This window comes from Diplotaxodon limnothrissa, linkage group LG8 (assembly GCF_057381915.1).
Source record: "Diplotaxodon limnothrissa isolate DT_005_m linkage group LG8, D_limnothrissa_male_GT1.1, whole genome shotgun sequence".
Lineage (NCBI taxonomy): Eukaryota > Metazoa > Chordata > Actinopteri > Cichliformes > Cichlidae > Diplotaxodon > Diplotaxodon limnothrissa.
In genome coordinates, this window is record NC_140603.1 from 14,505,088 (window position 1) to 14,531,533 (window position 26,446).

General features: G+C 42.0%; 3 protein-coding genes across 3 annotated transcripts; all 3 read right to left on the minus strand.

Moving 5' to 3' along the window:
* Positions 1-1,448: 1,448 nt before the first annotated feature.
* Positions 1,449-2,215, minus strand: LOC146626522 (uncharacterized). The gene is made up of 2 exons (XM_085360648.1): positions 2,176-2,215; positions 1,449-2,083 (listed from the first exon to the last, which is right to left on the minus strand). The coding sequence occupies exons 1-2, from the start codon at positions 2,213-2,215 to the stop codon at positions 1,449-1,451; spliced, it is 675 nt and encodes a 224-aa protein (XP_085216774.1).
* Positions 2,216-9,699: 7,484 nt separating this feature from the next.
* Positions 9,700-10,562, minus strand: LOC146626523 (uncharacterized). The gene is made up of 2 exons (XM_085360649.1): positions 10,523-10,562; positions 9,700-10,430 (listed from the first exon to the last, which is right to left on the minus strand). The coding sequence occupies exons 1-2, from the start codon at positions 10,560-10,562 to the stop codon at positions 9,700-9,702; spliced, it is 771 nt and encodes a 256-aa protein (XP_085216775.1).
* A 7,506-nt stretch (positions 10,563-18,068) lies between these two features.
* LOC146626524 (uncharacterized) lies at positions 18,069-18,952 on the minus strand. Its single transcript, XM_085360651.1, has 2 exons — positions 18,913-18,952; positions 18,069-18,820 (listed from the first exon to the last, which is right to left on the minus strand). Exons 1-2 carry the CDS (start codon positions 18,950-18,952, stop codon positions 18,069-18,071), a joined length of 792 nt encoding a protein of 263 aa, XP_085216777.1.
* Between the last annotated feature and the right edge of the window lie 7,494 nt (positions 18,953-26,446).

Below are 26,446 nucleotides of genomic sequence, written 5' to 3' on the forward strand. Positions count from 1 at the left end.
CCACCCTGAATTTTACTTGGTATGGGATCGGAAAGGAAATCAGTGGTATCACACATCACTAGTGATCAAATGTCAGGCCAAGCTGGAACTGATTCCTGTCTTCTGTAACTTCTACAACACTGTCCAATAGAGACACATGAATGAACTGCAGCGTCATTAAAAACACTGATGATCTTTATTTAAAAATGTAATACATTTACATCTGAATAAACTTTTAGGCATTACGCTGACGGAGGGATGGATGGACCATGAATGCTTTCTCATCCTTCTTGTCATGCACCATGGAAGTGTCTGAGGGGCTTTTCCACTTGGAATGGGGATACTGTGTCCACACTTCAGAGGTGGAGTTTCCAGCATCTCACCTGGGCCTCATCTGCAAACAATCAGCAGGAGGGCTTCTTAAACCAGCGCTGCCTGCTACTCCTCGCCAGTTTGTTCTGCCATCTCCAGTGGTAACTAGGCTTCCCCTCTGCTCCAGTTCTGGCGTGCTCCTTCCCTGTGTTTAACCTTGTTTTCCCTGTGTTTAGGTCTCCTCTGCCAACATACTCATCCTACCCTCAAACTCCCTTACCCGTCCAGCAACTTCTTCTCCCTCTGTTGCAGAATTCCCGTTGGATTGTTCCCATCAGGAGCCAGGTGTTCAGTCTCTCGATAGCTTTTCCTCTGGTTCCTGCTGTCTGCTGACACTCCTAGCTCGAGCCACGTTCTCCATTCCCTCTCTAAAGTCTCATAAATAGTTTAACCATGTGCATTGAATCTGCATTTGGGTCTAAGCTTTCTATGCAGGGAAGAAATCATCACAGTGACATCTATTTAATTTTCAATTCAATTTTATTTAAAGAGCGCCAAATGACAGCAACAGTCACCTGAAGGCGCTTTATATTGTAAGATATACTTACAAAGAAAACCCCAACAATCATATGACCCCCTATGAGCAAGCACTTTGGCGACAGTGGGAAGGAAAAACTCCCTTTTAACAGGAAGAAACCTCCAGCAGAACCAGGCTCAGGGAGGGGCGGCCATCTGCTGCGACCGGTTGGGGAGGGGCAAGGAAAATAGTATAAAGACATGGAACAGAGACAGAGGTTAATAACAAGTACCATTCAGTGCAGAGAGGTCTATTAAACATAGTGGGTGAAGAAGAAACACCCAGTGCATCATGGGAATCCCCCGGCAGCCTAATGCTGGGCATACACTGTGCGATTTTTGGCCCATTTTGAGCCGATTTTTCAGTCGTGCGATCGTTTTGGGGATCGTCCCGAGTTTGGCCTTGATCAAACTTCTCACCCTTGCGAGTCAATCCTACAGTTTGATCAGGAGCCGAATAACGCGACTGAAAAATCGCAGCACAGTGTATGCCCAGCTTATTGCAGCATAGAGGATTCAGGATCACCTGAGTAGGCCATCAGATTACTGAAAGGATACTGAAAAAACCCGTCGAAGTAGTCTTAGTCTTCATTGCTGCTGGTCGACTCAATTGAACACCTCTGAAGTTTGCACACAGGCAAGTATTCCTCTTCTTGCTCAAAATCCTCTCGGGAACGCTTCCTCGAGCCTCCAGTTTCGTGTTCAAGCTCTTCGTGCGCATCTTCAAATACTTCAGAGTCATCATCGCTCCATCTCATTCTTTTGTTTGCTCCTAAATCTTCTTCATCCCTCTCTCTAGACCTCTTCCTGGAAACACCTGGCTGAGGGTCCTCTTCTGGGATGTACTGGCGAACATCCATGCGGCCTTCAAATGCCTCCTCATTTTCAATGCCACCAACATCGTCATCGTCATCGTCATCGTTGCCGTCGCCGTCATCGGCGTCATCGTTGTCGTCATCGTCGTTGTCGTTGTCGTCATCGTCGTCGTCGTCATCGTCGTTGTCGTTGTCGTCGTCGTCGTCGTCATCGTCGTCATCGTCGTCATCGTCATCGTCTTCGTCCCCGTAAAGGTAATTGTCATATTGTGCCAGTACTGAAGCTATTAGCTCATCTAGATAGCAACAATATTCATGGAGAGCGAGATACAGATCGTTCAGGAAGCCATTAGCAGGTTCCTGATCTCCATTTGCCAACATTTGTGGGTTAACCTGTTGGCCTGCAAGATCATTAAATCTTTTAATTAACATCCATAACTATCTGCTGAAAATCTGTTTTTCATCAATTTCAAGACTGAGTACATGTGCTTACCGTTTTGGTTATTTTGTGGTCCGTCTCCACTTGCACTCATTTTGACTACAAGGAACACAAAACAACAATGATCACTAAACCTCAACCCAGAATGTTCAGAGAATTTGCTTTTTTTGTGATGACTTTAGGCTGCGTCCAAACGTACACGGCTATGTTTGAAAACGGACGATTTTCCTTTTTCGTTTAAAAAAAAATAAAAATCCAGTCCACATGTGCAGTTTTGAAAAAATATCTCCTTCCACATCTAAACACTAAAAACAAAGTGAAACGCTGTCAAGAACACGCCAAATCTTAACCGTGTAGAAATGTTGGCCAATCAGAAGTCTAGAAGCCTGGGTGGGAAAACCTCATAAAACCTTACGTACTTCTGAGAAGTTTTTGTCTTTTTCTGGAAAAGCAGCTAATTTTGTGTTACTTTCACGTGCCTTCATCGTTTCAAATGTTAATAACTAAAGACAGACTCACAACTTTGGAATGGACTAAATGCATACAGCATACATAAATGTCATTTTTTAAAATTACATTTCTTCCAAACCGACGTCAGGATTTGGGTTGGGAGAGCGTCTGTGTTGAATGTAGAATCCACGTCTGATGTAAGCGTGTAAAAACTGCAGATACTAAGATTAACAGACACAGTATGTTGTCTACATCTGCCATTGTAGAAATTGATCTCACGTAAACAATAACGTGGCCACAGCGTGACTTCAACAGCGGCGCACACTTTTGACATTGCCTGAGTAAATGTCCGTTTTCCTCGTCCACACCTGAACACAAAAACGTCCTTTTTAAAAATCTCACCTTTCAGTGACTCAATCTGCTGTTTAGGTGTGGACGAAAGGCCCAAATGCAGAGACAAAGCTGCGCTTTCAAAAATAGCCGTGTACATGTGCACGTAGGCTCAGTTTCTCAGAAATTCTAATAGTTTGTTTGAGAACAAAACTTACGTCTTCTCTATTTTCCTAAATGAACAAAATAATCTGAGAAATAATCGTGTTAAAAAGAGCTTCTGTCACTCTAAGATATGATTAAGAACATTTTCTAATTTATGTATCATTTGTCAAATATTACATCAGCTGACAAATAGTTAAGTCTTCATTTGTTTTCCTGAATAATAGATCCACATCATCCTCTCTATGATGGAAAATATAGTCTAGTCTTGCACAATGTAAAGTACATAAATACTGTCCTGGCAAGCAGGGAAATCAGGCTTTATATATTTAAGTAAATGATCTTGAGTTTATAAACTGAAATTTGAGCTTACTTTAGTTCTTGGTAGATTACACAGCAGTTAATCCTCAGGGAAACGTCCAAATGTCACTAAATAGTGGTCTGCTTTCATTCGGTTGCAGTGTCTCTTCCGTTTTGTGTTCATATGCTGATGTTTTCATTCAAACATGCTTAAATGCTGTGATGTCACTTTAGCAGCAAAGACTGCGGAATGTGCAGAGATTCTTTTGACATCAAGTTGTTTGCTCAGATTTTGATATCTTTTAAATGGAGACAAAACAAAACGCTATGGCAACAAAACAACAAGCTGTTTCCAGTGCTTAATATTTAACATGTCTTTGTTATAAATTTTATTTGTACAAATCTGTGATGTTGATGTGCACAACGTGGGATTTAGACCTCGGAGGGTTAATCAACAAATCACGAAAAATTAGGTTTAAATTTCTGTTCATGACGGTGCAGATTTCTGACATTTTGTGTACTTGAAGCATTTAACAATTTGATTGTTTTCTAATAAAAACTGTGTGAAACTCAAGTTAGAACTGTGTTTGTAAATGAACCGCCCCATGTTGTGTAGCTTTCTGGATTTTATACTTATTGGGCTACATATTAATTTACTATACAGGCTATACAGTAGATAAAATCTAAACTCACATGTTTTATGTAACTAAAGTGTTTAATCATGTGGGCTACAGACAGTAATCAAGTTATGGACTATATTGATATGAAAAACATGCATACTTAGTGCATTTGAATCATTTTAACCATATGTAACCACCTGCATGTCATGGTCCTGGGACTTCTACCTGGTTTTTTGTGTGTCTTGTATTGTTGTTGTTTGATGTCAGCTTTAGGGTCCCTCGGTTGTTCTGTTAAGATGTTGCTTATTTGATTTCCCCTCGTGACTTTACCCCCTGTGTGCCCCCTCTGTGTATCTGCCAGCCCCCATGCCTCGTTTCTCCTCCTTGTGTTTTATTCCATGTTTTCCCAGCCCGCTATGTCTGTGTTCTCTTCCAATCTGGTCTGCGTCTCTGTGTGCTTCCTGTTTTACTTTGATAGTCTCCCGTCAGTGTTGTGTTACTCCTGCCGTGTCTCGTTATGATTATCAGTGTCGCCTGTGTTCCCCGTGTGCTCCCACTTCCCTCGTTAACCCTCTGTGTATTTGTGTCCACGTCTCCTACATTACCTACATAATAGAGCTATAATAAATGTTTGTTTGGGGTTTTTTTAAGTACAGAAATCAGCTGCTAAAATAATTGTTTTGACTTTTTGGGAATGCTTTACGGTCTGTTCTGTAGGAACGCTGAATTAATATATTGACTGTCTGGCCCCTTCTGGCTATTTAATAGTTGCTGAAGGAGATTTTGTTCATCCCCAGCTAATCTCATCCATATTTATATAAAATCTAGCATACTCCACACCACACAAAGTCAGAAGCCAGTTAAAATCTGTATGTGGTACCTGAGGCGGCGCTGCACTGACCAGTTGTTTCTGGCTATTTGCTGGTTCAGCCTGCCTATCACTGCAACTCTTGGCTCTTATTGGTCAGGCTGGTGTGTGTGTGTGTGTGTGTGTGTGTGTGTGTGTGTGTGTGTGTGTGTGTGTGTGTGCGTATTGTAAAGACTTGATTCCCACAGTCCAAGTCAGGGTTTTAAAATGCGTTGCTGTCTCCATCCAGCATCAAAGCTGCATTGAAATTTCCTTCAATGAAATTTTGGCTCAAAGAAAAACAGTGTTGTTACTGTCAATCTCCAGTTAAAATAAAAGTGTAATTAAACCAAACGAAAGTAATGTACTAATGCTGGTCAAGACATTACCTGTAGCTGAGTGACATTTCCTCCAATTTCTGTTGGTGTCTGCAGTTTCCACTGGGGCTTAGTGTCTACTGCTACCCGACTGCACCACCATCCTCCACATTGCTATGCGTCCATTGGTGGTGCCAGCTGCTAGGATTTCTGAGTGTTGCAGAATTTTTAAAAAAGCAACGAGTTTTTTATTTTTAACCTATGCATTTGGAAACATTCAGGAATATGGTGATGGGAAAGAAAAAGGTGGTTTCCATGAAGTCTCCCTCTCGCATCCACCTTCCATACTGCCAAAGCTCCAGACTGTCAATAACAATAATAACAGTAATAGTTAACAGTTAATTTGCCTAGCACTTTCAAAACAGTTACAAAGTGTGTTAAAGAACACAATAAAATCTTAGTTAAAAACTCAAAAGAAAAGTTCAAAGAGTTAAAACACGAAACGGTTTGTTTTCTTTTTGCATTGAGCCAGGCTGCACGGACAGCTAAGAGTGTCTGATGTGCAGAATGCAGGCAGTGACTTGGTTCATAAAAAGTGACCAAATCTGTAACAAGGCTTGTACCCATGTATCGTATACCCAAAAGGTTGTGAGGAGGAGAATGATGATTTATTTCTTTGAATTTGTTATAAGTCTGGCAGCTGAGATTTAAATGAGCTGGAGGTGAAAGATGGACTTCTGGCTGAGATCCCAGTAGAAGGAATTACAATTATTCAAACACAATGAGATAAAAGGATTTAATGGGTGTGATAAATGTGGTTGCACTCACCTGTTCACGGCACCTGATGTTAATGAGCAGAAAGGTAGGGTGAGCATGAGGCGAAACCTTCTGTTGACTGCAGCTTGAGCGCAGCTTGAATCATTTTGATGCATCTTTTGGTTTATGTATACTTCTGCACTAAGTTATGCAATAGGCCAATGTTGAAATTTGGCATAGTAAATGGTGCAGTTATTTGTGCAGTCTGTGCATTTGTTTAATGGTTTGAGGCCGTGTGCCGATTTGTACAGTGGACAGTTGTATGTGGAATAAAAGTAGCAAATAGTACAGAGGTGTATCTCATGGGGCGATCGTGGCTCAAGAGTTGGGAGTTCGCCTTGTAATCGGAAGGTTGCCGGTTCGAGCCCCGGCTTGGACAGTCTCGGTCGTTGTGTCCTTGGGCAAGACACTTCACCCGTTGCCGCCTGGTGGTGGTCAGAGGGCCCGGTGGTGCCAGTGTCCGGCAGCCTCGCCTCTGTCAGTGCGCCCCAGGGTGGCTGTGGCTACATTGTAGCTTGCCATCACCAGTGTGTGAATGTGTGTGTGTGAATGGGTGGATGACAGGTTGTGTAAAGCGCTTTGGGGTCCTTAGGGACTAGAAAAGCGCTATACAAATACAGGCCATTTACCATTTACTGTTGCACGTCATCTGTGTCCTCATGTTTAGCCTGCCGCGGCCGTTGGTTGGAGGAGCCGCAGTAGTTTGGAAAGGAAGGAAGCAGTAAGGTCAGTTTCCATTCTGGGTTTTCAGCATTAATAAAGAAACCTGCAACAAGGTGAGTAATGTTTGAGGTCCAAAAGAAATCAACACAGAGAAATTTTTACAGTGCTTTTCTACTCTACCTGAACATTCAAAGCGCTCTATACAGGTTGCCTCATTCACACCTGTTCATAGAAGCCCTTTTTCTGTGCTTTCTACCTAACATTCACACACATTCATACTCTGATGAATGCATCAGAGAGTGACTTGGGGTTAATGTCTTGCCCAAGGACAGTTAGCATGCACTCTGGAGCAGCCAGGGATCGACCCAAAAACCATCTGATTAGTAGATGACCTGCTCCACCTCCTGAGCCACAGCCACCCCTTTCAGAGGTAAGGAATGATTTAGAAAGTAAGTACAGTAATTTTTTGAGGTGATTTGATTTAAAAAAAATCATTTTTGCTTCTAATTACATAATTAAGGTGTAATTACATCTTCCAACAAATTGATACATAAACGTATCATTTATCTACTAAAAATACATAGGAGCTGGCGTCATGTTGTGGAAGCTGCCATCTTGCCCCACCATCATACACTGGCTGAGATGGGCATCGCTGCGCCGCCTTTTCATGTTTTATGTAAGTGGATTTATACATTACTTTGAATTTAAAGATGTCAAATAGCTCTTTCACACTACATATGACTATTTCACATTTGTACATGTATATTTTGGTGATCTCTTTCTCAGTATGTTTTTCTTCTTATGGAAATAAGCTAATTTTAAACCAGTTAATGTTAGGCTCCAGTGTCCTAAGAAATCACACCTTTCCCCTGATAAACAAATTGATTGGATTCTCTCATTGTGTGGGAATTGATTATCAATTACAACTTCAATGAGCCACTTCAAAGAAAGTTTCACCCGCGTGGGCAGCAACAGAAAGTCCAGATGTGGAAACAGAAGGTTTCCACATTAAAATATCGATATTTGAATCATTTTGGGGTAAATTGTAGTTTTTCATTAACAGGAACACAGTGGAAAGAAACTATCATTCAGATTGTCTACATTGGAAAGAACTACTCCCTCTTCCGCCTTTTATAGTCATGTGTGAAATACGGCTGTATAAATGTGTGGCAGCCTGTGGCGTGCGCACTCACAACAATGGCTGAGCGTAACTGGAGTCATGTGCGCACGTATTTTACATCCACAAACAGCCCAGACGTGGTTTGCGATACATGTGGCAAGAAAGTGAGGTGTTGTGGCAACACCACTAACCTTGTCAAACACCTCAAAGTAAATCATATCACAGAATATGACGAGCTTATGTTGAGGCAAACTGAAGAGGAGGAGAAGGACGGGTGCTGCTAGGGTGAGACAGACGTCTCTCAGGGAGTCCTTTAGTGCTGCAGGCAGGCAAGGTGTTCACATAGTGCACAACTTCAGGTTTTTGATTTCTATATGATGAATTCTGCATTATTAAGTGATAAGAACAAGTAATCTGATGTCCTGTAATGATTATGACGCTATAATTTGAGATACAATAAAAGAGTAAAGTTTTTGTACAAAGTATCGGAGCAGTATCGTCGATACCACCCTGAATTTTACTTGGTATGGGATCGGAAAGGAAATCAGTGGTATCACACATCACTAGTGATCAAATGTCAGGCCAAGCTGGAACTGATTCCTGTCTTCTGTAACTTCTACAACACTGTCCAATAGAGACACGTGAATGAAATGCAGCGTCATTAAAAACACTGATGATCTTTATTTAAAAATGTAATACATTTACATCTGAATAAACTTTTAGGCATTACGCTGACGGACGGATGGATGGACCATGAATGCTTTCTCATCCTTCTTGTCATGCACCATGGAAGTGTCTGAGGGGCTTTTCCACTTGGAATGGGGATACTGTGTCCACACTTCAGAGGTGGAGTTTCCAGCATCTCACCTGGGCCTCATCTGCAAACAATCAGCAGGAGGGCTTCTTAAACCAGCGCTGCCTGCTACTCCTCGCCAGTTTGTTCTGCCATCTCCAGTGGTAACTAGGCTTCCCCTCTGCTCCAGTTCTGGCGTGCTCCTTCCCTGTGTTTAACCTTGTTTTCCCTGTGTTTAGGTCTCCTCTGCCAACATACTCATCCTACCCTCAAACTCCCTTACCCGTCCAGCAACTTCTTCTCCCTCTGTTGCAGAATTCCCGTTGGATTGTTCCCATCAGGAGCCAGGTGTTCAGTCTCTCGATAGCTTTTCCTCTGGTTCCTGCTGTCTGCTGACACTCCTAGCTCGAGCCACGTTCTCCATTCCCTCTCTAAAGTCTCATAAATAGTTTAACCATGTGCATTGAATCTGCATTTGGGTCTAAGCTTTCTATGCAGGGAAGAAATCATCACAGTGACATCTATTTAATTTTCAATTCAATTTTATTTAAAGAGCGCCAAATGACAGCAACAGTCACCTGAAGGCGCTTTATATTGTAAGATATACTTACAAAGAAAACCCCAACAATCATATGACCCCCTATGAGCAAGCACTTTGGCGACAGTGGGAAGGAAAAACTCCCTTTTAACAGGAAGAAACCTCCAGCAGAACCAGGCTCAGGGAGGGGCGGCCATCTGCTGCGACCGGTTGGGGAGGGGCAAGGAAAATAGTATAAAGACATGGAACAGAGACAGAGGTTAATAACAAGTACCATTCAGTGCAGAGAGGTCTATTAAACATAGTGGGTGAAGAAGAAACACCCAGTGCATCATGGGAATCCCCCGGCAGCCTAATGCTGGGCATACACTGTGCGATTTTTGGCCCATTTTGAGCCGATTTTTCAGTCGTGCGATCGTTTTGGGGATCGTCCCGAGTTTGGCCTTGATCAAACTTCTCACCCCTGCGAGTCAATCCTACAGTTTGATCAGGAGCCGAATAACGCGACTGAAAAATCGCAGCACAGTGTATGCCCAGCTTATTGCAGCATAGAGGATTCAGGATCACCTGAGTAGGCCATCAGATTACTGAAAGGATACTGAAAAAACCCGTCGAAGTAGTCTTAGTCTTCATTGCTGCTGGTCGACTCAATTGAACACCTCTGAAGTTTGCACACAGGCAAGTATTCCTCTTCTTGCTCAAAATCCTCTCGGGAACGCTTCCTCGAGCCTCCAGTTTCGTGTTCAAGCTCTTCGTGCGCATCTTCAAATACTTCAGAGTCATCATCGCTCCATCTCATTCTTTTGTTTGCTCCTAAATCTTCTTCATCCCTCTCTCTAGACCTCTTCCTGGAAACACCTGGCTGAGGGTCCTCTTCTGGGATGTACTGGCGAACATCCATGCGGCCTTCAAATGCCTCCTCATTTTCAATGCCACCAACATTGAAAATGATCACAACCACAGCATCCCCGTGCTGTTCATCGTTGTCACCATTGGCATTATTGTCCCTCACATGAATATTTTGAACATCGTCGTCGTCGTCATCGTCATCGTCATCGTTGCCGTCGCCGTCGCCGCCGTCATTGGCGTCATCGTTGTCGTCATCGTCGTTGTCGTTGTCGTCATCGTCGTCGTCGTCGTCGTCGTCGTCATCGTCGTCGTCGTCATCGTCGTCATCGTCATCGTCATCGTCTTCGTCCCCGTAAAGGTAATTGTCATATTGTGCCAGTACTGAAGCTATTAGCTCATCTAGATAGCAACAATAATCACGGAGAGCGAGATACAGATCGTTCAGGAAGCCATTAGCAGGTTCCTGATCTCCATTTGCCAACATTCGTGGGTTAACCTGTTGGCCTGCAAGATCATTAAATCTTTTAATTAACATCCATAACTATCTGCTGAAAATCTGTTTTTCATCAATTTCAAGACTGAGTACATGTGCTTACCGTTTTGGTTATTTTGTGGTCCGTCTCCACTTGCACTCATTTTGACTACAAGGAACACAAAACAACAATGATCACTAAACCTCAACCCAGAATGTTCAGAGAATTTGCTTTTTTTGTGATGACTTTAGGCTGCGTCCAAACGTACACGGCTATGTTTGAAAACGGACAATTTTCCTTTTTCGTTTAAAAAAAAATAAAAATCCAGTCCACATGTGCAGTTTTGAAAAAATATCTCCTTCCACATCTAAACACTAAAAACAAAGTGAAACGCTGTCAAGAACACGCCAAATCTTAACCGTGTAGAAATGTTGGCCAATCAGAAGTCTAGAAGCCTGGGTGGGAAAACCTCATAAAACCTTACGTACTTCTGAGAAGTTTTTGTCTTTTTCTGGAAAAGCAGCTAATTTTGTGTTACTTTCACGTGCCTTCATCGTTTCAAATGTTAATAACTAAAGACAGACTCACAACTTTGGAATGGACTAAATGCATACAGCATACATAAATGTCATTTTTTAAAATTACATTTCTTCCAAACCGACGTCAGGATTTGGGTTGGGAGAGCGTCTGTGTTGAATGTAGAATCCACGTCTGATGTAAGCGTGTAAAAACTGCAGATACTAAGATTAACAGACACAGTATGTTGTCTACATCTGCCATTGTAGAAATTGATCTCACGTAAACAATAACGTGGCCACAGCGTGACTTCAACAGCGGCGCACACTTTTGACATTGCCTGAGTAAATGTCCGTTTTCCTCGTCCACACCTGAACACAAAAACGTCCTTTTTAAAAATCTCACCTTTCAGTGACTCAATCTGCTGTTTAGGTGTGGACGAAAGGCCCAAATGCAGAGACAAAGCTGCGCTTTCAAAAATAGCCGTGTACATGTGCACGTAGGCTCAGTTTCTCATAAATTCTAATAGTTTGTTTGAGAACAAAACTTACGTCTTCTCTATTTTCCTAAATGAACAAAATAATCTGAGAAATAATCGTGTTAAAAAGAGCTTCTGTCACTCTAAGATATGATTAAGAACATTTTCTAATTTATGTATCATTTGTCAAATATTACATCAGCTGACAAATAGTTAAGTCTTCATTTGTTTTCCTGAATAATAGATCCACATCATCCTCTCTATGATGGAAAATATAGTCTAGTCTTGCACAATGTAAAGTACATAAATACTGTCCTGGCAAGCAGGGAAATCAGGCTTTATATATTTAAGTAAATGATCTTGAGTTTATAAACTGAAATTTGAGCTTACTTTAGTTCTTGGTAGATTACACAGCAGTTAATCCTCAGGGAAACGTCCAAATGTCACTAAATAGTGGTCTGCTTTCATTCGGTTGCAGTGTCTCTTCCGTTTTGTGTTCATATGCTGATGTTTTCATTCAAACATGCTTAAATGCTGTGATGTCACTTTAGCAGCAAAGACTGCGGAATGTGCAGAGATTCTTTTGACATCAAGTTGTTTGCTCAGATTTTGATATCTTTTAAATGGAGACAAAACAAAACGCTATGGCAACAAAACAACAAGCTGTTTCCAGTGCTTAATATTTAACATGTCTTTGTTATAAATTTTATTTGTACAAATCTGTGATGTTGATGTGCACAACGTGGGATTTAGACCTCGGAGGGTTAATCAACAAATCACGAAAAATTAGGTTTAAATTTCTGTTCATGACGGTGCAGATTTCTGACATTTTGTGTACTTGAAGCATTTAACAATTTGATTGTTTTCTAATAAAAACTGTGTGAAACTCAAGTTAGAACTGTGTTTGTAAATGAACCGTCCCATGTTGTGTAGCTTTCTGGATTTTATACTTATTGGGCTACATATTAATTTACTATACAGGCTATACAGTAGATAAAATCTAACCTCACATGTTTTATGTAACTAAAGTGTTTAATCATGTGGGCTACAGACAGTAATCAAGTTATGGACTATATTGATATGAAAAACATGCATACTTAGTGCATTTGAATCATTTTAACCATATGTAACCACCTGCATGTCATGGTCCTGGGACTTCTACCTGGTTTTTTGTGTGTCTTGTATTGTTGTTGTTTGATGTCAGCTTTAGGGTCCCTCGGTTGTTCTGTTAAGATGTTGCTTATTTGATTTCCCCTCGTGACTTTACCCCCTGTGTGCCCCCTCTGTGTATCTGCCAGCCCCCATGCCTCGTTTCTCCTCCTTGTGTTTTATTCCATGTTTTCCCAGCCCGCTATGTCTGTGTTCTCTTCCAATCTGGTCTGCGTCTCTGTGTGCTTCCTGTTTTACTTTGATAGTCTCCCGTCAGTGTTGTGTTACTCCTGCCGTGTCTCGTTATGATTATCAGTGTCGCCTGTGTTCCCCGTGTGCTCCCACTTCCCTCGTTAACCCTCTGTGTATTTGTGTCCACGTCTCCTACATTACCTACATAATAGAGCTATAATAAATGTTTGTTTGGGGTTTTTTTAAGTACAGAAATCAGCTGCTAAAATAATTGTTTTGACTTTTTGGGAATGCTTTACGGTCTGTTCTGTAGGAACGCTGAATTAATATATTGACTGTCTGGCCCCTTCTGGCTATTTAATAGTTGCTGAAGGAGATTTTGTTCATCCCCAGCTAATCTCATCCATATTTATATAAAATCTAGCATACTCCACACCACACAAAGTCAGAAGCCAGTTAAAATCTGTATGTGGTACCTGAGGCGGTGCTGCACTGACCAGTTGTTTCTGGCTATTTGCTGGTTCAGCCTGCCTATCACTGCAACTCTTGGCTCTTATTGGTCAGGCTGGTGTGTGTGTGTGTGTGTGTGTGTGTGTGTGTGTGTGTGTGTGTGTGTGTGTGTGTGTGTGTGTGTGTGTGTGTGTGTGCGTATTGTAAAGACTTGATTCCCACAGTCCAAGTCAGGGTTTTAAAATGCGTTGCTGTCTCCATCCAGCATCAAAGCTGCATTGAAATTTCCTTCAATGAAATTTTGGCTCAAAGAAAAACAGTGTTGTTACTGTCAATCTCCAGTTAAAATAAAAGTGTAATTAAACCAAACGAAAGTAATGTACTAATGCTGGTCAAGACATTACCTGTAGCTGAGTGACATTTCCTCCAATTTCTGTTGGTGTCTGCAGTTTCCACTGGGGCTTAGTGTCTACTGCTACCCGACTGCACCACCATCCTCCACAATGCTATGCGTCCATTGGTGGTGCCAGCTGCTAGGATTTCTGAGTGTTGCAGAATTTTTAAAAAAGCAACGAGTTTTTTATTTTTAACCTATGCATTTGGAAACATTCAGGAATATGGTGATGGGAAAGAAAAAGGTGGTTTCCATGAAGTCTCCCTCTCGCATCCACCTTCCATACTGCCAAAGCTCCAGACTGTCAATAACAATAATAACAGTAATAGTTAACAGTTAATTTGCCTAGCACTTTCAAAACAGTTACAAAGTGTGTTAAAGAACACAATAAAATCTTAGTTAAAAACTCAAAAGAAAAGTTCAAAGAGTTAAAACACGAAACGGTTTGTTTTCTTTTTGCATTGAGCCAGGCTGCACGGACAGCTAAGAGTGTCTGATGTGCAGAATGCAGGCAGTGACTTGGTTCATAAAAAGTGACCAAATCTGTAACAAGGCTTGTACCCATGTATCGTATACCCAAAAGGTTGTGAGGAGGAGAATGATGATTTATTTCTTTGAATTTGTTATAAGTCTGGCAGCTGAGATTTAAATGAGCTGGAGGTGAAAGATGGACTTCTGGCTGAGATCCCAGTAGAAGGAATTACAATTATTCAAACACAATGAGATAAAAGGATTTAATGGGTGTGATAAATGTGGTTGCACTCACCTGTTCACGGCACCTGATGTTAATGAGCAGAAAGGTAGGGTGAGCATGAGGCGAAACCTTCTGTTGACTGCAGCTTGAGCGCAGCTTGAATCATTTTGATGCATCTTTTGGTTTATGTATACTTCTGCACTAAGTTATGCAATAGGCCAATGTTGAAATTTGGCATAGTAAATGGTGCAGTTATTTGTGCAGTCTGTGCATTTGTTTAATGGTTTGAGGCCGTGTGCCGATTTGTACAGTGGACAGTTGTATGTGGAATAAAAGTAGCAAATAGTACAGAGGTGTATCTCATGGGGCGATCGTGGCTCAAGAGTTGGGAGTTCGCCTTGTAATCGGAAGGTTGCCGGTTCGAGCCCCGGCTTGGACAGTCTCGGTCGTTGTGTCCTTGGGCAAGACACTTCACCCGTTGCCGCCTGGTGGTGGTCAGAGGGCCCGGTGGTGCCAGTGTCCGGCAGCCTCGCCTCTGTCAGTGCGCCCCAGGGTGGCTGTGGCTACATTGTAGCTTGCCATCACCAGTGTGTGAATGTGTGTGTGTGAATGGGTGGATGACAGGTTGTGTAAAGCGCTTTGGGGTCCTTAGGGACTAGAAAAGCGCTATACAAATACAGGCCATTTACCATTTACTGTTGCACGTCATCTGTGTCCTCATGTTTAGCCTGCCGCGGCCGTTGGTTGGAGGAGCCGCAGTAGTTTGGAAAGGAAGGAAGCAGTAAGGTCAGTTTCCATTCTGGGTTTTCAGCATTAATAAAGAAACCTGCAACAAGGTGAGTAATGTTTGAGGTCCAAAAGAAATCAACACAGAGAAATTTTTACAGTGCTTTTCTACTCTACCTGAACATTCAAAGCGCTCTATACAGGTTGCCTCATTCACACCTGTTCATAGAAGCCCTTTTTCTGTGCTTTCTACCTAACATTCACACACATTCATACTCTGATGAATGCATCAGAGAGTGACTTGGGGTTAATGTCTTGCCCAAGGACAGTTAGCATGCACTCTGGAGCAGCCAGGGATCGACCCAAAAACCATCTGATTAGTAGATGACCTGCTCCACCTCCTGAGCCACAGCCACCCCTTTCAGAGGTAAGGAATGATTTAGAAAGTAAGTACAGTAATTTTTTGAGGTGATTTGATTTAAAAAAAATCATTTTTGCTTCTAATTACATAATTAAGGTGTAATTACATCTTCCAACAAATTGATACATAAACGTATCATTTATCTACTAAAAATACATAGGAGCTGGCGTCATGTTGTGGAAGCTGCCATCTTGCCCCACCATCATACACTGGCTGAGATGGGCATCGCTGCGCCGCCTTTTCATGTTTTATGTAAGTGGATTTATACATTACTTTGAATTTAAAGATGTCAAATAGCTCTTTCACACTACATATGACTATTTCACATTTGTACATGTATATTTTGGTGATCTCTTTCTCAGTATGTTTTTCTTCTTATGGAAATAAGCTAATTTTAAACCAGTTAATGTTAGGCTCCAGTGTCCTAAGAAATCACACCTTTCCCCTGATAAACAAATTGATTGGATTCTCTCATTGTGTGGGAATTGATTATCAATTACAACTTCAATGAGCCACTTCAAAGAAAGTTTCACCCGCGTGGGCAGCAACAGAAAGTCCAGATGTGGAAACAGAAGGTTTCCACATTAAAATATCGATATTTGAATCATTTTGGGGTAAATTGTAGTTTTTCATTAACAGGAACACAGTGGAAAGAAACTATCATTCAGATTGTCTACATTGGAAAGAACTACTCCCTCTTCCGCCTTTTATAGTCATGTGTGAAATACGGCTGTATAAATGTGTGGCAGCCTGTGGCGTGCGCACTCACAACAATGGCTGAGCGTAACTGGAGTCATGTGCGCACGTATTTTACATCCACAAACAGCCCAGACGTGGTTTGCGATACATGTGGCAAGAAAGTGAGGTGTTGTGGCAACACCACTAACCTTGTCAAACACCTCAAAGTAAATCATATCACAGAATATGACGAGCTTATGTTGAGGCAAACTGAAGAGGAGGAGAAGGACGGGTGCTGCTAGGGTGAGACAGACGTCTCTCAGGGAGTCCTTTAGTGCTGCAGGCAGGCAAGGTGTTCACATAGTGCACAACTTCAGGTTTTTGATTTCTATATGATGAATTCTGCATTATTAAGTGATAAGAACAAGTAATCTGATGTCCTGTAATGATTATGACGCTATAATTTGAGATACAATAAAAGAGTAAAGTTTTTGTACAAAGTATCGGAGCAGTATCGTCGATACCACCCTGAATTTTACTTGGTATGGGATCGGAAAGGAAATCAGTGGTATCACACATCACTAGTGATCAAATGTCAGGCCAAGCTGGAACTGATTCCTGTCTTCTGTAACTTCTACAACACTGTCCAATAGAGACACATGAATGAAATGCAGCGTCATTAAAAACACTGATGATCTTTATTTAAAAATGTAATACATTTACATCTGAATAAACTTTTAGGCATTACGCTGACGGACGGATGGATGGACCATGAATGCTTTCTCATCCTTCTTGTCATGCACCATGGAAGTGTCTGAGGGGCTTTTCCACTTGGAATGGGGATACTGTGTCCACACTTCAGAGGTGGAGTTTCCAGCATCTCACCTGGGCCTCATCTGCAAACAATCAGCAGGAGGGCTTCTTAAACCAGCGCTGCCTGCTACTCCTCGCCAGTTTGTTCTGCCATCTCCAGTGGTAACTAGGCTTCCCCTCTGCTCCAGTTCTGGCGTGCTCCTTCCCTGTGTTTAACCTTGTTTTCCCTGTGTTTAGGTCTCCTCTGCCAACATACTCATCCTACCCTCAAACTCCCTTACCCGTCCAGCAACTTCTTCTCCCTCTGTTGCAGAATTCCCGTTGGATTGTTCCCATCAGGAGCCAGGTGTTCAGTCTCTCGATAGCTTTTCCTCTGGTTCCTGCTGTCTGCTGACACTCCTAGCTCGAGCCACGTTCTCCATTCCCTCTCTAAAGTCTCATAAATAGTTTAACCATGTGCATTGAATCTGCATTTGGGTCTAAGCTTTCTATGCAGGGAAGAAATCATCACAGTGACATCTATTTAATTTTCAATTCAATTTTATTTAAAGAGCGCCAAATGACAGCAACAGTCACCTGAAGGCGCTTTATATTGTAAGATATACTTACAAAGAAAACCCCAACAATCATATGACCCCCTATGAGCAAGCACTTTGGCGACAGTGGGAAGGAAAAACTCCCTTTTAACAGGAAGAAACCTCCAGCAGAACCAGGCTCAGGGAGGGGCGGCCATCTGCTGCGACCGGTTGGGGAGGGGCAAGGAAAATAGTATAAAGACATGGAACAGAGACAGAGGTTAATAACAAGTACCATTCAGTGCAGAGAGGTCTATTAAACATAGTGGGTGAAGAAGAAACACCCAGTGCATCATGGGAATCCCCCGGCAGCCTAATGCTGGGCATACACTGTGCGATTTTTGGCCCATTTTGAGCCGATTTTTCAGTCGTGCGATCGTTTTGGGGATCGTCCCGAGTTTGGCCTTGATCAAACTTCTCACCCCTGCGAGTCAATCCTACAGTTTGATCAGGAGCCGAATAACGCGACTGAAAAATCGCAGCACAGTGTATGCCCAGCTTATTGCAGCATAGAGGATTCAGGATCACCTGAGTAGGCCATCAGATTACTGAAAGGATACTGAAAAAACCCGTCGAAGTAGTCTTAGTCTTCATTGCTGCTGGTCGACTCAATTGAACACCTCTGAAGTTTGCACACAGGCAAGTATTCCTCTTCTTGCTCAAAATCCTCTCGGGAACGCTTCCTCGAGCCTCCAGTTTCGTGTTCAAGCTCTTCGTGCGCATCTTCAAATACTTCAGAGTCATCATCGCTCCATCTCATTCTTTTGTTTGCTCCTAAATCTTCTTCATCCCTCTCTCTAGACCTCTTCCTGGAAACACCTGGCTGAGGGTCCTCTTCTGGGATGTACTGGCGAACATCCATGCGGCCTTCAAATGCCTCCTCATTTTCAATGCCACCAACATTGAAAATGATCACAACCACAGCATCCCCGTGCTGTTCATCGTTGTCACCATTGGCATTATTGTCCCTCACATGAATATTTTGAACATCGTCGTCGTCGTCATCGTCATCGTCATCGTTGCCGTCGCCGTCGCCGCCGTCATTGGCGTCATCGTTGTCGTCATCGTCGTTGTCGTTGTCGTCATCGTCGTCGTCGTCATCGTCGTTGTCGTTGTCGTCGTCGTCGTCGTCATCGTCGTCGTCGTCATCGTCGTCATCGTCATCGTCATCGTCTTCGTCCCCGTAAAGGTAATTGTCATATTGTGCCAGTACTGAAGCTATTAGCTCATCTAGATAGCAACAATAATCACGGAGAGCGAGATACAGATCGTTCAGGAAGCCATTAGCAGGTTCCTGATCTCCATTTGCCAACATTCGTGGGTTAACCTGTTGGCCTGCAAGATCATTAAATCTTTTAATTAACATCCATAACTATCTGCTGAAAATCTGTTTTTCATCAATTTCAAGACTGAGTACATGTGCTTACCGTTTTGGTTATTTTGTGGTCCGTCTCCACTTGCACTCATTTTGACTACAAGGAACACAAAACAACAATGATCACTAAACCTCAACCCAGAATGTTCAGAGAATTTGCTTTTTTTGTGATGACTTTAGGCTGCGTCCAAACGTACACGGCTATGTTTGAAAACGGACAATTTTCCTTTTTCGTTTAAAAAAAAATAAAAATCCAGTCCACATGTGCAGTTTTGAAAAAATATCTCCTTCCACATCTAAACACTAAAAACAAAGTGAAACGCTGTCAAGAACACGCCAAATCTTAACCGTGTAGAAATGTTGGCCAATCAGAAGTCTAGAAGCCTGGGTGGGAAAACCTCATAAAACCTTACGTACTTCTGAGAAGTTTTTGTCTTTTTCTGGAAAAGCAGCTAATTTTGTGTTACTTTCACGTGCCTTCATCGTTTCAAATGTTAATAACTAAAGACAGACTCACAACTTTGGAATGGACTAAATGCATACAGCATACATAAATGTCATTTTTTAAAATTACATTTCTTCCAAACCGACGTCAGGATTTGGGTTGGGAGAGCGTCTGTGTTGAATGTAGAATCCACGTCTGATGTAAGCGTGTAAAAACTGCAGATACTAAGATTAACAGACACAGTATGTTGTCTACATCTGCCATTGTAGAAATTGATCTCACGTAAACAATAACGTGGCCACAGCGTGACTTCAACAGCGGCGCACACTTTTGACATTGCCTGAGTAAATGTCCGTTTTCCTCGTCCACACCTGAACACAAAAACGTCCTTTTTAAAAATCTCACCTTTCAGTGACTCAATCTGCTGTTTAGGTGTGGACGAAAGGCCCAAATGCAGAGACAAAGCTGCGCTTTCAAAAATAGCCGTGTACATGTGCACGTAGGCTCAGTTTCTCATAAATTCTAATAGTTTGTTTGAGAACAAAACTTACGTCTTCTCTATTTTCCTAAATGAACAAAATAATCTGAGAAATAATCGTGTTAAAAAGAGCTTCTGTCACTCTAAGATATGATTAAGAACATTTTCTAATTTATGTATCATTTGTCAAATATTACATCAGCTGACAAATAGTTAAGTCTTCATTTGTTTTCCTGAATAATAGATCCACATCATCCTCTCTATGATGGAAAATATAGTCTAGTCTTGCACAATGTAAAGTACATAAATACTGTCCTGGCAAGCAGGGAAATCAGGCTTTATATATTTAAGTAAATGATCTTGAGTTTATAAACTGAAATTTGAGCTTACTTTAGTTCTTGGTAGATTACACAGCAGTTAATCCTCAGGGAAACGTCCAAATGTCACTAAATAGTGGTCTGCTTTCATTCGGTTGCAGTGTCTCTTCAGTTTTGTGTTCATATGCTGATGTTTTCATTCAAACATGTTTAAATGCTGTGATGTCACTTTAGCAGCAAAGACTGCGGAATGTGCAGAGATTCTTTTGACATCAAGTTGTTTGCTCAGATTTTGATATCTTTTAAATGGAGACAAAACAAAACGCTATGGCAACAAAACAACAAGCTGTTTCCAGTGCTTAATATTTAACATGTCTTTGTTATAAATTTTATTTGTACAAATCTGTGATGTTGATGTGCACAACGTGGGATTTAGACCTCGGAGGGTTAATCAACAAATCACGAAAAATTAGGTTTAAATTTCTGTTCATGACGGTGCAGATTTCTGACATTTTGTGTACTTGAAGCATTTAACAATTTGATTGTTTTCTAATAAAAACTGTGTGAAACTCAAGTTAGAACTGTGTTTGTAAATGAACCGTCCCATGTTGTGTAGCTTTCTGGATTTTATACTTATTGGGCTACATATTAATTTACTATACAGGCTATACAGTAGATAAAATCTAACCTCACATGTTTTATGTAACTAAAGTGTTTAATCATGTGGGCTACAGACAGTAATCAAGTTATGGACTATATTGATATGAAAAACATGCATACTTAGTGCATTTGAATCATTTTAACCATATGTAACCACCTGCATGTCATGGTCCTGGGACTTCTACCTGGTTTTTTGTGTGTCTTGTATTGTTGTTGTTTGATGTCAGCTTTAGGGTCCCTCGGTTGTTCTGTTAAGATGTTGCTTATTTGATTTCCCCTCGTGACTTTACCCCCTGTGTGCCCCCTCTGTGTATCTGCCAGCCCCCATGCCTCGTTTCTCCTCCTTGTGTTTTATTCCATGTTTTCCCAGCCCGCTATGTCTGTGTTCTCTTCCAATCTGGTCTGCGTCTCTGTGTGCTTCCTGTTTTACTTTGATAGTCTCCCGTCAGTGTTGTGTTACTCCTGCCGTGTCTCGTTATGATTATCAGTGTCGCCTGTGTTCCCCGTGTGCTCCCACTTCCCTCGTTAACCCTCTGTGTATTTGTGTCCACGTCTCCTACATTACCTACATAATAGAGCTATAATAAATGTTTGTTTGGGGTTTTTTTAAGTACAGAAATCAGCTGCTAAAATAATTGTTTTGACTTTTTGGGAATGCTTTACGGTCTGTTCTGTAGGAACGCTGAATTAATATATTGACTGTCTGGCCCCTTCTGGCTATTTAATAGTTGCTGAAGGAGATTTTGTTCATCCCCAGCTAATCTCATCCATATTTATATAAAATCTAGCATACTCCACACCACACAAAGTCAGAAGCCAGTTAAAATCTGTATGTGGTACCTGAGGCGGTGCTGCACTGACCAGTTGTTTCTGGCTATTTGCTGGTTCAGCCTGCCTATCACTGCAACTCTTGGCTCTTATTGGTCAGGCTGGTGTGTGTGTGTGTGTGTGTGTGTGTGTGTGTGTGTGTGTGTGTGTGTGTGTGTGTGTGTGTGTGTGCGTATTGTAAAGACTTGATTCCCACAGTCCAAGTCAGGGTTTTAAAATGCGTTGCTGTCTCCATCCAGCATCAAAGCTGCATTGAAATTTCCTTCAATGAAATTTTGGCTCAAAGAAAAACAGTGTTGTTACTGTCAATCTCCAGTTAAAATAAAAGTGTAATTAAACCAAACGAAAGTAATGTACTAATGCTGGTCAAGACATTACCTGTAGCTGAGTGACATTTCCTCCAATTTCTGTTGGTGTCTGCAGTTTCCACTGGGGCTTAGTGTCTACTGCTACCCGACTGCACCACCATCCTCCACAATGCTATGCGTCCATTGGTGGTGCCAGCTGCTAGGATTTCTGAGTGTTGCAGAATTTTTAAAAAAGCAACGAGTTTTTTATTTTTAACCTATGCATTTGGAAACATTCAGGAATATGGTGATGGGAAAGAAAAAGGTGGTTTCCATGAAGTCTCCCTCTCGCATCCACCTTCCATACTGCCAAAGCTCCAGACTGTCAATAACAATAATAACAGTAATAGTTAACAGTTAATTTGCCTAGCACTTTCAAAACAGTTACAAAGTGTGTTAAAGAACACAATAAAATCTTAGTTAAAAACTCAAAAGAAAAGTTCAAAGAGTTAAAACACGAAACGGTTTGTTTTCTTTTTGCATTGAGCCAGGCTGCACGGACAGCTAAGAGTGTCTGATGTGCAGAATGCAGGCAGTGACTTGGTTCATAAAAAGTGACCAAATCTGTAACAAGGCTTGTACCCATGTATCGTATACCCAAAAGGTTGTGAGGAGGAGAATGATGATTTATTTCTTTGAATTTGTTATAAGTCTGGCAGCTGAGATTTAAATGAGCTGGAGGTGAAAGATGGACTTCTGGCTGAGATCCCAGTAGAAGGAATTACAATTATTCAAACACAATGAGATAAAAGGATTTAATGGGTGTGATAAATGTGGTTGCACTCACCTGTTCACGGCACCTGATGTTAATGAGCAGAAAGGTAGGGTGAGCATGAGGCGAAACCTTCTGTTGACTGCAGCTTGAGCGCAGCTTGAATCATTTTGATGCATCTTTTGGTTTATGTATACTTCTGCACTAAGTTATGCAATAGGCCAATGTTGAAATTTGGCATAGTAAATGGTGCAGTTATTTGTGCAGTCTGTGCATTTGTTTAATGGTTTGAGGCCGTGTGCCGATTTGTACAGTGGACAGTTGTATGTGGAATAAAAGTAGCAAATAGTACAGAGGTGTATCTCATGGGGCGATCGTGGCTCAAGAGTTGGGAGTTCGCCTTGTAATCGGAAGGTTGCCGGTTCGAGCCCCGGCTTGGACAGTCTCGGTCGTTGTGTCCTTGGGCAAGACACTTCACCCGTTGCCGCCTGGTGGTGGTCAGAGGGCCCGGTGGTGCCAGTGTCCGGCAGCCTCGCCTCTGTCAGTGCGCCCCAGGGTGGCTGTGGCTACATTGTAGCTTGCCATCACCAGTGTGTGAATGTGTGTGTGTGAATGGGTGGATGACAGGTTGTGTAAAGCGCTTTGGGGTCCTTAGGGACTAGAAAAGCGCTATACAAATACAGGCCATTTACCATTTACTGTTGCACGTCATCTGTGTCCTCATGTTTAGCCTGCCGCGGCCGTTGGTTGGAGGAGCCGCAGTAGTTTGGAAAGGAAGGAAGCAGTAAGGTCAGTTTCCATTCTGGGTTTTCAGCATTAATAAAGAAACCTGCAACAAGGTGAGTAATGTTTGAGGTCCAAAAGAAATCAACACAGAGAAATTTTTACAGTGCTTTTCTACTCTACCTGAACATTCAAAGCGCTCTATACAGGTTGCCTCATTCACACCTGTTCATAGAAGCCCTTTTTCTGTGCTTTCTACCTAACATTCACACACATTCATACTCTGATGAATGCATCAGAGAGTGACTTGGGGTTAATGTCTTGCCCAAGGACAGTTAGCATGCACTCTGGAGCAGCCAGGGATCGACCCAAAAACCATCTGATTAGTAGATGACCTGCTCCACCTCCTGAGCCACAGCCACCCCTTTCAGAGGTAAGGAATGATTTAGAAAGTAAGTACAGTAATTTTTTGAGGTGATTTGATTTAAAAAAAATCATTTTTGCTTCTAATTACATAATTAAGGTGTAATTACATCTTCCAACAAATTGATACATAAACGTATCATTTATCTACTAAAAATACATAGGAGCTGGCGTCATGTTGTGGAAGCTGCCATCTTGCCCCACCATCATACACTGGCTGAGATGGGCATCGCTGCGCCGCCTTTTCATGTTTTATGTAAGTGGATTTATACATTACTTTGAATTTAAAGATGTCAAATAGCTCTTTCACACTACATATGACTATTTCACATTTGTACATGTATATTTTGGTGATCTCTTTCTCAGTATGTTTTTCTTCTTATGGAAATAAGCTAATTTTAAACCAGTTAATGTTAGGCTCCAGTGTCCTAAGAAATCACACCTTTCCCCTGATAAACAAATTGATTGGATTCTCTCATTGTGTGGGAATTGATTATCAATTACAACTTCAATGAGCCACTTCAAAGAAAGTTTCACCCGCGTGGGCAGCAACAGAAAGTCCAGATGTGGAAACAGAAGGTTTCCACATTAAAATATCGATATTTGAATCATTTTGGGGTAAATTGTAGTTTTTCATTAACAGGAACACAGTGGAAAGAAACTATCATTCAGATTGTCTACATTGGAAAGAACTACTCCCTCTTCCGCCTTTTATAGTCATGTGTGAAATACGGCTGTATAAATGTGTGGCAGCCTGTGGCGTGCGCACTCACAACAATGGCTGAGCGTAACTGGAGTCATGTGCGCACGTATTTTACATCCACAAACAGCCCAGACGTGGTTTGCGATACATGTGGCAAGAAAGTGAGGTGTTGTGGCAACACCACTAACCTTGTCAAACACCTCAAAGTAAATCATATCACAGAATATGACGAGCTTATGTTGAGGCAAACTGAAGAGGAGGAGAAGGACGGGTGCTGCTAGGGTGAGACAGACGTCTCTCAGGGAGTCCTTTAGTGCTGCAGGCAGGCAAGGTGTTCACATAGTGCACAACTTCAGGTTTTTGATTTCTATATGATGAATTCTGCATTATTAAGTGATAAGAACAAGTAATCTGATGTCCTGTAATGATTATGACGCTATAATTTGAGATACAATAAAAGAGTAAAGTTTTTGTACAAAGTATCGGAGCAGTATCGTCGATACCACCCTGAATTTTACTTGGTATGGGATCGGAAAGGAAATCAGTGGTATCACACATCACTAGTGATCAAATGTCAGGCCAAGCTGGAACTGATTCCTGTCTTCTGTAACTTCTACAACACTGTCCAATAGAGACACATGAATGAAATGCAGCGTCATTAAAAACACTGATGATCTTTATTTAAAAATGTAATACATTTACATCTGAATAAACTTTTAGGCATTACGCTGACGGACGGATGGATGGACCATGAATGCTTTCTCATCCTTCTTGTCATGCACCATGGAAGTGTCTGAGGGGCTTTTCCACTTGGAATGGGGATACTGTGTCCACACTTCAGAGGTGGAGTTTCCAGCATCTCACCTGGGCCTCATCTGCAAACAATCAGCAGGAGGGCTTCTTAAACCAGCGCTGCCTGCTACTCCTCGCCAGTTTGTTCTGCCATCTCCAGTGGTAACTAGGCTTCCCCTCTGCTCCAGTTCTGGCGTGCTCCTTCCCTGTGTTTAACCTTGTTTTCCCTGTGTTTAGGTCTCCTCTGCCAACATACTCATCCTACCCTCAAACTCCCTTACCCGTCCAGCAACTTCTTCTCCCTCTGTTGCAGAATTCCCGTTGGATTGTTCCCATCAGGAGCCAGGTGTTCAGTCTCTCGATAGCTTTTCCTCTGGTTCCTGCTGTCTGCTGACACTCCTAGCTCGAGCCACGTTCTCCATTCCCTCTCTAAAGTCTCATAAATAGTTTAACCATGTGCATTGAATCTGCATTTGGGTCTAAGCTTTCTATGCAGGGAAGAAATCATCACAGTGACATCTATTTAATTTTCAATTCAATTTTATTTAAAGAGCGCCAAATGACAGCAACAGTCACCTGAAGGCGCTTTATATTGTAAGATATACTTACAAAGAAAACCCCAACAATCATATGACCCCCTATGAGCAAGCACTTTGGCGACAGTGGGAAGGAAAAACTCCCTTTTAACAGGAAGAAACCTCCAGCAGAACCAGGCTCAGGGAGGGGCGGCCATCTGCTGCGACCGGTTGGGGAGGGGCAAGGAAAATAGTATAAAGACATGGAACAGAGACAGAGGTTAATAACAAGTACCATTCAGTGCAGAGAGGTCTATTAAACATAGTGGGTGAAGAAGAAACACCCAGTGCATCATGGGAATCCCCCGGCAGCCTAATGCTGGGCATACACTGTGCGATTTTTGGCCCATTTTGAGCCGATTTTTCAGTCGTGCGATCGTTTTGGGGATCGTCCCGAGTTTGGCCTTGATCAAACTTCTCACCCCTGCGAGTCAATCCTACAGTTTGATCAGGAGCCGAATAACGCGACTGAAAAATCGCAGCACAGTGTATGCCCAGCTTATTGCAGCATAGAGGATTCAGGATCACCTGAGTAGGCCATCAGATTACTGAAAGGATACTGAAAAAACCCGTCGAAGTAGTC

Bases quoted from the DNA above. Each gene is read 5' to 3' on its own strand.
- LOC146626522 (XM_085360648.1), bottom strand. From the start codon at position 2,215: ATGAGTGCAAGTGGAGACGGACCACAAAATAACCAAAACG. The intron at 2,084-2,175 runs GTAAGCACATGT...ATGATCTTGCAG, and splicing joins ACCACAAAATAACCAAAACG to GCCAACAGGTTAACCCACAA.
- LOC146626523 (XM_085360649.1), bottom strand. From the start codon at position 10,562: ATGAGTGCAAGTGGAGACGGACCACAAAATAACCAAAACG. The intron at 10,431-10,522 runs GTAAGCACATGT...ATGATCTTGCAG, and splicing joins ACCACAAAATAACCAAAACG to GCCAACAGGTTAACCCACGA.
- LOC146626524 (XM_085360651.1), bottom strand. From the start codon at position 18,952: ATGAGTGCAAGTGGAGACGGACCACAAAATAACCAAAACG. The intron at 18,821-18,912 runs GTAAGCACATGT...ATGATCTTGCAG, and splicing joins ACCACAAAATAACCAAAACG to GCCAACAGGTTAACCCACGA.